This window comes from Rattus rattus, chromosome 16 (genome assembly GCF_011064425.1).
Source record: "Rattus rattus isolate New Zealand chromosome 16, Rrattus_CSIRO_v1, whole genome shotgun sequence".
Taxonomy (NCBI): Eukaryota; Metazoa; Chordata; class Mammalia; order Rodentia; family Muridae; genus Rattus; species Rattus rattus.
The window spans coordinates 11937429-11949291 of NC_046169.1; the positions used below are offsets into that span (position 1 = coordinate 11937429).

At 48.1% G+C, this 11863-nt stretch overlaps 1 protein-coding gene across 1 annotated transcript in view; it reads right to left on the minus strand.

Moving 5' to 3' along the window:
• Nucleotides 1-66, minus strand: part of LOC116885875 (protein sidekick-1-like) — a 369013-nt gene extending 368947 nt beyond the window's left edge. Inside the window, exon 1 of the mRNA XM_032887199.1 lies at nt 46-66. Coding sequence (XP_032743090.1) covers nt 46-66 — 21 coding nt within the window. The remainder of the gene's footprint in view (nt 1-45) is intronic.
• Nucleotides 67-11863: the final 11797 nt, after the last annotated feature.

Genomic DNA, 11863 nt, shown 5'->3' on the forward strand with positions numbered 1-11863 from the left:
CCGGGCCCCGCGCGCTCAGGGGGCGCCGCCTCCGCCGCCCGCCACTGAGGGCCGGGCGCGGGCCATGCCGCGGAGCCGCCACCCCCGGGCGCCGTGGGACGGGCAGGGAGGCGGAGCGCGCAGACCCGCTGAGGCAGCGGCGAGCTCCGAGGGCGGCGTCCGGGCTCCGGTGAACAGCGAGCCCGGCCGAGAGAAGTTGTCAGCGAGCGGGGAAATGCTCGGCACGTCGTCCCGCTCCTCGCAGCCGTGCAGCGCCGGCCCCGCAGCGCTCTCTGAGGGGAGCTGAGCTGAACGCCTCTGCCGCCGCCTCTGCTGCCGCCGCCCCGCCCGGCGCTGAGGAGAAAGTGCGCCCGCCCGCGCGCCGGCTCTCGCCTCGGCCGCCGCGACCGCCGCGCCCCATTCACAGCCCGGCCGCACGCGCCGCCCGCGCCCGCCGCCCGCCTCTGATTGGCCGAGCCTGGCGACTCTCGCGCCTGGGACCCGCCCCCACGGCGCTCGCTTGTTTTCAAACTCGCCGCGCCCGCCCGCTTGCAATTTCGTGCCGGGGCCCAGAGCGACTTCCCGCGCCCGCTGCGCCCCCTAGGGACCCGCGGCGAAGATTGCAGTCGGCGCGCCGTCTCGGCACGCGCTTCCCCGGCGGGCTTGTCTGCGGGGCGTGCTCAGGCGGGGCGGTGCCTGCTCTTTGCCCGGAGCCCCCCGGGGCTGAGCAACGCGCCCCGTGGGTGGGATGACACCAGGTGCGGAGGCTCCCTGGCCCCTCAGTTCCAGCTGAACCTGAGGGATTCGGGAACGGAGGGCTAGTGGGCACACCCCTCCATGAGTCCCGGGAACCTCCCTGCTTTCCAGTCAGGGACTCTGATGCTGGGGTGGTTCCGAGCCAAGTTGCTGTCACTGCAAAGGAGAAAGGCGCGCGATCGAGTTTCCAATTCCCAGCAACCGGAGGCACCGTGGGGCGCAAACATGCAACCTAGTCTGAGGAGTGGACATGGCTTTGGAAGAGGCGTCCAAGGTCATGCGTGGCCAGCAGGACCACAGCACAGGGTACTTCCCACTGTGCGTGGGAAGATCTGGAGGAAGGGCCTTCATGGGGAAGGATCGGACATCTCAGGGCCTGGGGAGACTGCAGGGTAGGAGAGGTCGGGATGGGCGCGGACCCTCAGCAGCATGTGGTAACCATTAGCTGAGTTTATGGGGTGAACTCAACACGCTGGAGCCTAGAGGCTGGGACTTTTGTGGGAGGGGAACCGGAGGAGGGGGCGGGGAGCGGGGGCGGGTAACAGTCCAGTCCTGAGTTTTTGGGAGTTTGTAATGGAGTTTGAGTGAGGTCATATATGACTAGAAGGCCAAAGAGACAGGGAGTGTGCCCTGCCAGGGGCTGGCTCCCTAGGAAGTGTGTTGTGTCAACTTACAAGTACGGTTGTGATTGATGATTGTCCCTGCCAACAAAAAGCCCCAGGCAAGGGGCTGAGACTCGTGAGTGAGAGCTGATTCCTGTTTGCAGAATCCCTGCACTGAGCTGCCTCTAGACACATCTGAGTGCGCTAACAGTTAAGGAAGGGTGGGGAAACTGAGGCCCAGAGATAGTGGCAGATGGAATTGATGGGTTAAGAACTATATCTGAGGAGGCAGTCTTTGCCTTTTGCCCTTTCCTATACATGCTACGAAAAAGCAAAGGAATAAAAATGCGTCTAAAATGTGCTCTGTTCTCAGGGGTACAGGGCAATGGTTGCTAGGGAAGAGAAGTGTCCCCTCAGCTATGGCACCCTGAGAACATGTGGATTCTGACAGAAGTGGAGGAAGGTGGTATTTGTAATTTCTGTTGCCAACTTTGTGGATTTCTACAAGCTTACAGGCTTATGTAAAAGCCGGGAGAACAGATAAATGAGCAGTGTCTGCTGAGCTAGGGGGTGGGGCACGACGGGGGGACACTGGACTGGGAGGGCCCAGCAGCCCTGCCTCACCCATCAAACTGCTGTCACTGAGGTTTACAAAGGTGAAGTGACCTGTCTAAGGTCAAGGGTGCAAATCTTGCCCTCTCCACCTTTAAGCACCCCTGCTTTGCTCAGAGATGGAGGACGGGGTGGGGTGGGGGTGGAGGGGCAGGGCTATGTACCTGTGAAGCAGATTTATCTGACCTAGTGGGTTAGCTCTGCTCTTCCAAGTTGTGAAATTTGAGGAAACTGCTGATTAAGTTTCTGGAAAAAAAGTTGGGATTAATTCCCACCTCACAAGTCTGTTGCAAGAAAATGACCTAATCGACACTCAGTAAGAGCTCCTCCCTTTCCCTGTTCTCTTTTTCCCTGTCCCATATGGCAGTGCTTGTTAGGAAACACCCTTGCTCTGCCAGTCCAAGTTTTCCCTGTATCTCAGTTTTCCCTATTTCCTATAATATACACCTTTATACCCTTGTAATGTAGGCACCAATGGGACTTCAGCAGCTTCTTCACTTTTGCATACTCCAGAAATGTCCACAGCCCTTTTTTCCCTGTGATTTAGCTTGCAGTTAGCAGAAAGCTTCATGCAAACTTGCTTGCAAATGAGAAAACGAAGTCAAGGTATGGTTGGTTTGTGGGAGATCAAGATAGAAGATGTTGCTGCTACAGAGAAGGTCTGCGGACCCCTCAGGGAAATGTTTTATTCCAGTATCATCCCGGGAAAGTAAGGCTCTATTACGGTTTCCATCCTATAGTTGGAGGAAATGAAGCCAGGAGGGTTTAATACATGCAAACCAGCTGTGCTGAAGTCAGAACAAGAATTTGGCTCTCCAGAGTCCTTCTCTAAGTCTTTTCCCTGCCAGCCTATATGCCTTTTACAGGACCCATTAGTCACTATCCGGAAGTGTGCTTGGATGATAGCTAGTCTTCCCCCTCCACCATACCCCAATGATAACAATATGGAGAGAAGCCAGGCATGGTGGTACAGGCCTATAATCCCAACATTTGGGTGGTTGAGCAAGAAAACCACAAGGGGCTAGAGAAGAGAGCACGTGACATAATCATGAGGACATGAGTTTGAATGGCCAGCACCAAGTTAAAAGCCAGATGTGACCATGAACACCTATAACCTCAGTGTTGCGGAGACTCGAGACAGGGATGACTATGGCTTGCTGGCTCCCAGCTTGGTTCCAAGGCTCATCATACAGACCAAGCACAAACTCACACAATAAAAAAAAAATAAAATATTTTTTTAAATTGAAATAAGAATACAAAAGAACCTGTTCCTAGTGCTGGGGAGAGGATCTAGTCAAGCAGACCTGTGACATTTCTCCCATGATACCAATTAACCTTTCACCTTAATTGTACCAGGCTCAACAAACCTTCAAGAAATGAACATTTTTTATTTGTGCAGGTTCTCCTATAAAAACGTTTAGCTACCTATTCCACAACACCGACAACCATAATTCATTTTGCTCTTCAAAAATGAACTGTAAGCCAAACCTGATGATGCAAGCCCGTCACCCCAGCTACTCCAGAGACTGAGGCAGGATGGCGGCATATTCAAGGCCAGACTTGGTGCTTAAGGATGCTGCATCAAAAGAAAAAGTAAAAAGAAGGCCAGGTTATATAACTCAGTGGAAGAACATGTGTCTAGCATGCATACAGGTCCTCTGTTCCAGCCCTAGCACTGAAAGAAAAAAAAATGCTATGGTTAGCTCTAATTTCTCATAGAGTTTCCCCTGATTAGTTCCATAGAGAAGAACTCACGCACCCAAAAGTTCAAATGGTCATGAAGACCATCAATGTCTTCCCCTTGTTGGGCTTGTTTGTTTGTTTGGATAAGGTGTCATTTTGTGCCAAAACATAAAACTCAAAATGTATCTCCTTCTGTAACTTAAAATGTATCTCCTTCCATAGCTTGCTGCTACACTTGGCTAAATCTTGTTACAATTTAAAGACTGGCTACTTTCAAATGATTTCTGTTCCTTTTGTGGGTCACTAATTACATCTTTGTGTCTCCTAGGGAGGTAAGGGTTTGTTTGTTTTGTTTTGTTTTTAAATGTTTTTAATTTAGTTTTTGTTATTTTTTTTTCCTTTTCAGAGCTGAGGACTGAACCCAGGGCCTTGTGCTTGCTAGTCAAGCACTCTACCACTGAGCTAAATCCCCAACCCTTGTTTTGTTTTTTTAATGTTCCTGAGAATGAACTCAGGACCCTGTGTGTGTTAGGCAGTCAGTCACTCTACCACTGAATCAAATGCCCAACCAGCCATTGAAAACTGATGAACAGGCTCTCTTCTTCTGTTCTTCTCTTGCTCCATCCTCTTATAGGGCCTGGTGTGAACAGAACATTTTTTACAAGTAATAGTGCTAGATTATTTTAAGAAAATATGCAATTTCCTAAAACACGGATAGACGCCGGTGTATGTGAATTGAAAACCTAAAGCAGCGTCATGGTGGGATTGGATGGGCCTGGGTGAAGTATTAATACCTATGTAGATAGGTTTTCCCTAATAATAAAAACACAGGATGCTCAGGGGCTGGAGAGATGGCTCAGTGGCTGAGAGCACTGATCCTGCTGAAAACCTGGGCTTAGGCTGCTCACAACTGCCTGTAACTCCAGCTGCAGGGAACCCAAGCCCCTTGGCCCCCTATGGGCACGGCGCTCACATGTACAAATGCACACATACACAGATACTTAAAATGAAAACAAAAATCATTGTTAAAGGAAAAAGACAAAAAAGGAGAGAGAGAACAATTCAAGAAACACACAAAATAGGGATCCAAAACATGAAAGCTCAAAGTGGTATGTAAATGTTCCAAGACAGCCGGGTGGAGGTGGTGAATGCCTTTGAGTGAAGCACTTGGGGGGCAGAGGAAGGCAGATCTCTGAGTGAGAGGCCAGCTTGGTCTGCAGAATTCCAGGATAGCCAGAGCTAGCTACACAGAGAAACCTTGTCTCAAAAACAAAAAAAGAACAAAATTCCAAGCCTTTGGAATGGACAAATAGAAGAGCCATTCTAGAAAGAAACCTAGATTTTATACTCACGTGTGTTTCTTAACTTAGCATATATATTAGCATATATAGGATATATTAAATGATTTTATTATGTCAGCTTTCATACATACTTTGTTTTTGTTGATCTTCCTCTACTCCCCACCCCCAAACCTGCTCCTGTTGATCTGTCTATAGCTAAATGTGTGCACGCGTGCGTGCGTGCGTGCGTGTGTGCATGAGTATGTGTGTGTAGGGCAGAGGTTGATATCTGGTGTCTTTCTCAATTGCTCTCCACATCGTATATTGATGCAGAGCTAGCCACTTTGGCTAATCTAACTGACCAGCTCGATCCAAGAGTCCCTGTCTCCGCCCCCTGAACATTGAAATTACAAGCAGACCACTACTCCAATGGGATCTGAGCTCCAGCCCTTTCCCTGCTGAGCCATCTCCCCACCCCAACCCATCCCCACACTCTCTGAGCTAAGTTTTAAATACGAATTGCCCTGTCATTACACCTCACCTACACATTTCGACATTGCTAATAATAGCCCCAAACGTACAATATGGTACATTCACATAATAAATCTCAATGACGGTCAAGGAATAGTTTAAAGTGATAAGGAATAGAATCTATGGCCCCAATTGATACAACTATAACGCCCACCCCACCCCACCCCCCGGGCTCAGGGAACATTCTGAAAGAAGGGGCAGAGAGAATGAAAGGGCCAATGATGGAAAAGATGTCCTCTACCATGACAGCCGTTCCACTCATGAACTCACTGCAGCCGTGGTTATCTACAAAAGACTCTCACTAGATCGAGCCCATCAAGAATCGGGGAGGAGCCCATGAGGCCCCTCCCCTCCCGGAAGGACAGCTGGCGATTAACGCTTGTGGGAGGAGTTTCACATCCTTCAGTAGTGTGGCCACAGGTAAATTGTCCATACTCTGTTGAATAACTTCCCTACCACAATGGAGCAAGTAAAGCTAATAAATTCGGTGAGCCGCACACAGAAACAAGTCATGAAAGTAGGAGGGGAAACGGTCGAGGAGGTTTCTAGCAAAGGGAGGAGGTGAGGAAGGGGGATGAGTGAAAATGGCCAGAATTTGTTATAGAGTATATGGATGAAATGGTCAAACAATAAAAAAGGAAAGCAATAACAGTTAAAAACAATTTTAAAAGTAGAGTTAAGAGTGCCAATGAAGAAACATCCACTCTAGTGAAAGGGTTTGGTTAAAAAAAAAAAAAATTCTAGAGCAAATAAATGTAGAAGAATCCCAACTGTGTTTATTTTATTTTATTTCCTGAAAGAATAATACCAACTCACAATAGGTTTCCTCCAGGACACACGAAATCATGTTTTTCTATATTTTTAATGTTTTTCAAATGTGAATACATGTCTTCAGGATGAATTGATAAAACCTGTTTGTAAGAGGCGCATGATGAGGAACCCAGTAAGTTATTTCTTACCTATATTAAGAAGTATCCCTAATGGGTTCTCAGTGGTTCTTCTGAGAAAAATAATCCCCAATCCTATTAGAAGGCACGTTATGACCCGAATGTGTCTTCATCTCCACATTGGGCCTCTCGCACGTGCAAACCAAAGCCCCAGTCACATCCTGAGGGTTCCTCCCACCTGGCCCCTGTGGTCCTCTCTTGATGAGCAGGCTTCCCTCTGTGGCTCTCTCTCAGATGCCTGCCAATTGCTAATCCCAGCTCAGCCTCACCTTTGTTCGGTTGCCTGGCAACCCATTAATGAGCAAGGAGCAGCTCCAGGTGCTGCCTTTGAGTCCCATTGGGTGTGCTCTGGTTCCCTGAGAGCCCACCCAGCTTGCTTCCAACATTTTCAAAAGCTAAAACCTCATGAAAGTTTCCTATGAGCAATGCCATGGAAGGGAGAGAGAGACTAGAAATGCATGAACCCCCCAAATGTCTGTCGGCTTCCTTTAAAGGGATCCCTCAACTCCAAGGCACCCTTACGTAGGATGGAGCAAAGCTTCTTCATTTGTTTTTGAGACAGGGTTTCCTGAAACTCAGGTCTTCAACTTCCCACATAGCTAGCTGAAGCTGTCCATGAACTCCTGGTCCTTCTGCCTCCGGCTCACGCGTGCTGGGATTACAGACTTGAGCCACCATGCCTTGCCTCAGAAGCATAGCTCCTTAAGGGACAGCTCCCCTCCTCAGTCTTCTCAGCTCCTAACTGCTGAACCAGGAACTAGCAGCCAGAGCACACAGCCTGTACTTAGACAAGCTCTCCAGGCAATCCCACTACATACTTAACGTTTGATCACTGTGGATGGGTGGATAGGTGGAAAGTTAACCCTCAATTGTCACTCTCAGAAAGTTGATTGATTGATTGATTGATTTGACTGACTGACTGACTGACTGATTTGAGACAGTGTTTCATCATGTAGCTCTGCCCGGTCTGCAACTGGCTCTGTAGACCAGGCTGGCCTCGAACTCACAAACATCAGCCTGCCTCTGCCTCCTGAATGCTGGAGTAAAAGGTGCGTGCCATTAGCTGGCTTCTGTTCTCACAAGAGACAATGGATGTAATTGCGTCATAAACAAAAGCACACCCCGAGAAAGCCAGCCAAGTGTTCCCAGGGGAAAAGTAATCTATGCTGAGAACATCATGGTGAGTAAAACTGAACCGGCCAGGTATGGCGTCCCATGCCTGCAATCCCAGCACTGGGGAGCATGAGGAAGGATGGCCTCAAATTGGTAGCCTGAACTAGGTACCAAGTTACATGTCAGCCTGGGTTACAAAGTGAGGCCATTTTCTCAAAGATCCAAGAGAAAAACTGCTGTGATCGCTTCGGTAGTATACTGCAAGTATAAAGGGTTTGACTCGCCAGCATGGCGACACATAAAACTGGTGAGCAGGGCTATACATCTGTAATGCCGGCACCAGAGAGATGGCAACAGGCAGACCTTTGGTGCTCCATGGTTGGTCAGTCTAATTTAACCAGTGACCTCCAGATAATGAAGAGATGCTGTGATTAAAAGACCAGAAAAGCCCCAAAGATCTGAGGTTAACCTCTGATCACCATACATTCACAGGCCCAGCAAACACATATAGACAAGCACTGAACACAGAGGAACATGCATGCACACAGGTGCCAGCTAGCTTGATAGGCGCTTGACACAAGTCAAGCTTAAGACTCTTCAGAGAATGGGTTGGGGATTTAGCTCAGTGGTAGAGCGCTTGCCTAGCAAGCGCAAGGCCCTGGGTTCAGTCCCCAGCTCCAAAAAAAAAAGAAAAAGAAAAAGAAAAGAAAAAAAAAGAGTCTTCAGAGAAGAGAGAACCTCAATTGAGAAGATACCTCTATAACGACCTGCTGAAGGCAGGCCAGTAGGCGTTTTCTTAATCAGTGATTGATGGGGGAGGGCCTAGCCACTGTGGGTGGTGCAATCCCTCAGCTGGTAGTCCTGCGTTCTCTAGGAAAGCTGTTTGAGCAAGCCATGGGGAGCAAGTCAGTAAGCAGCACCCCTCCATGGCCTCTGCATCAGCTCCTGCCTCTAGGTATCTGCCCTGCTTGAGTTCCTGTCCTGACTTCCTTCTTCGATACACTACAAAGTGGAAATACAAACCAAATAAACCCTTTTCTACCCAACTTGCCTTTGGTCATGGTGTTTCATTGAAGGAATTGCATACCCTAACTAAGACAGAAATTGGCCCCAGGATAGTGACCGACCTGACCATGTTGTTTTGGGGAGAATGTAGAAGGACTTAGAATTTTGGGCAAGGAAAGTCACTGGGTGTTCAAAACTTGGTGGGTGGTTCTGCGGGAGCTTGGAAGAAAAGACTATTGAGAGAAATGCAGACGAAGGTCTGGCTTGTGAGGTTCCAGAGGGAAGTTTGAGGGTTACTTAAAGACTATTGAGGCTACCACATATTTGCTAGTTTGAATTAAGAATCTGCAGTTCCCGCCCACTGGAGCTGAGTCAGCCACAGTTAACAAGAGTCCAGAACCACTGAAGTGAAACCTTTGTTTTATTGTGACAATTGACGCTGGTCAGCTGAAGCTGAGAAATGAACAGTGATTAAGAAGAGACCAGCATCATTGAGGTGAAATCTTCAGGGAACTGCTTCCTTGTGGCTAGCACACAGAAGCTGTGTTCTGAAGGCCGTCCAAGTTCTACCTGGTGCTGGCAGCTGAATTCTGGAGTGTGAGAGTCACCCAGGTGGCACTGGTTTTGGAGGCATGAAAAGAGTCCTGGAGCACAGCTGAGGCTTGGGATCTGAGAGGCCAGGAGAGGCTATTGGTAAAGATGCAGCCTCAGAGGCAATTGAAGGCTCAGAACGGAAGGGGTCGTGCCGAGAAGTTGAAGCTTGGAACCATGAAAGGAATCTATGAAAGGCTATTGACAAGAGTGCAACTTAGTTACAACAAGGGACCAGAAGTTTTGGAGATGCCAGTACCATAGAATGACAACCAAAAGAGGACCAGGGGTGGAGTGGAGCCAGTCTGAGCCCAGGTGACAAGCTGTGTGTGCTACAGAGAGCAGAGCCAGAGAAGTGACCAGGCACTTTGGAATTGCCCAGAAGATCCTGAGTGGATCCCAGATATCGGACATTAAGTTATCTACATTGTTGAAATTTTTGCTTTGCTTCGATTTGATTGTGACTCTGACCTGGTTTTTCTCTCTTGAAGTAAGAAACTATTTCATTTATTTTTGATTTGATGGGAGCCCACAGTTGAGAGACATTGGATTTTTAAAAGACTTTGAATTTAAAAGAGAATGGATATTTTTTAAAAAGCCTGAATTCTTTAAGTGTTTCAATTTTTAAAGACTTTGGAATGTTTGTAATGTAATGTTGATATTAATGTGTGATTTTGGGGGGGTGGAAAAGAAAGGAAAGGTTGTTAACAGTGATGTGTTTGTGTCAAGTTGACAAGGGGTCACTTGCGCTGAGTAATTTTATCTCAACTTGACACAAGTTAGAGTCACTGGAGGAGAGGAAGCCTCAAATGAGAAAATACCTCCGTAAGATCCAGCTGTGGGCAAGCCTTTGCTAGTGTTTGATATAAGCGGGCCCGGGACCATTGTGGGTGCTGCTATCTCTAGGCTGGTGGTCCTGGCTCTATTAAAAATTAGGCTGAGCAAGCCATGAGGAGCAAGCCAGTAAGCAACACTCCTCCATGGCCTCTTCATCAGCCTCTGCCTCCAGGTTTCTGCCTTGTGTGAGTTCCTGTCTTGACTTCTTTCAATGATGGTGAGGTGGAAGTGTAAGACAAACCCTTGCTTTTGGTTGTGGTGTTTCATCATAGCAATAGTATGCCTAACCAAAATACCACGCGTACAAGCAGATTCAAAACACAAATAATAATAGGAATAATGAGAGAGAGAGAGAGAGAGAGAGAGAGAGAGAGAGAGAGAGAGAGAGAGAGAACAAAGGGGGTCCCAGTGGGAGGAACATTACCTGCAGAAGCCCAGCATTTGAATTTTACAGTGAGGAAGCTGGACAGCCAGAAATGATCTTTGGGCTGAACTACAGGTGGAACCCAGGGCCTTAAGACTGCCAGGCAAGCGTTTTAACCTCGAGCTACATATGCCTCCACTCCCAAGGACTTTTAAATAACACGATCAGAATTATTTTTAGAAAAATCATTCAGGCCATGGACTGGCTTGGGGTTGGACCAGATCAGAAGCCAGGAGACCTGCTAGGAGGCCATTGTCACTGTTCACTAGGAAAAGACACCAGCAGTCGAGATGAAAAAGATGGTGTATCTTCAGGAGCTGCTGAAGAAAAGCTCAGAGCAGGCATGGCACAGAGCAATGGCCGACTCTTGCCTTAAAAGCATCTTGTCTCCTCAGCTAGAATCTGGCTCTCTTCCTTAAGAAAGGAGAGGGCAGGTAAGAAGGGATGGGGTTTCAGAAGACAGTGGAATTTAAAATTACTTCTTGTGTGTGAATGTACATACATGTGTTACTCAGAGGGTGTGCATGTGTGTGAGATTTATGCACACATGCACATACATGTGTGTACTCAGAGGGTATATGCATGTGTGTGAGATTTATGCACACATGCACGTATATGTGTGTACTTAGAGGATGTGCATGTGTGTGAGATTTATGCACACATGTACATACATGTGTGTACTCAGAGGGTGTATGCATATGTGTGAGGTTTATGCACACATGCACATACATGTGTGTACTCAGAGATCAGAAGATGACATCAGGTGTCTTCCTCAATCACGTTCCTTAATTTTTTGAAACAAAATCTCTCACTGACCACGGAACTCAACTAGACAGAGCTGGCTAGCCTGTGAGTCCAAGCAATCCTCCCATTTCTAGCTCTTCAGACATCAGCCAAGGTACCCGGACTTTTTTGTGGGAGCTGAAGACCTAACTCATCCTCTTGTTTGCATGGTGAGCACTTTACCAACTGAGCTCTTCCCTCAGCTCTGAGTCTCTTAAGCTTTGCACACAGATGGGATCACTAGACACGTGGATGTTAGAGCATGTCGCTTCTGAGAGGCAAACAGGGAGCTAAGTTCACTGTGTACCGAAGCCAAAGCAACAGTGTGCAGAATTAAATGCTGGAAAGTGCCTCTGGATACAGTGGCATGGATGTCCTCGTGGTACCCAGAACAGCGACATTGGGAGGAGACTGGACCAACCCCAGGGCACTGAGAAATGATCAGGGGGTAGGGCTGACGTCATAATAGACCTAACATGAAGACGAGGAATATGATTGTTAGAGTTTCCTACAGAAACGGAAACTGAGGGGACAGGTTCCAACCTTGAGCATTTGGGAATGTCCTGTGAGGTAAAAAGTTCAGCTGAGGCAGTGGGGACAGTGGTGAGATCACAGCTACATCACAAAAATTTTCAGGGAAATGGTCCAGTCAGTAAAGTGCTCACCACTGCAGCATGAGGAGCTGTAACCAGATAGATGCTAAGTACCCACATTGAAAGC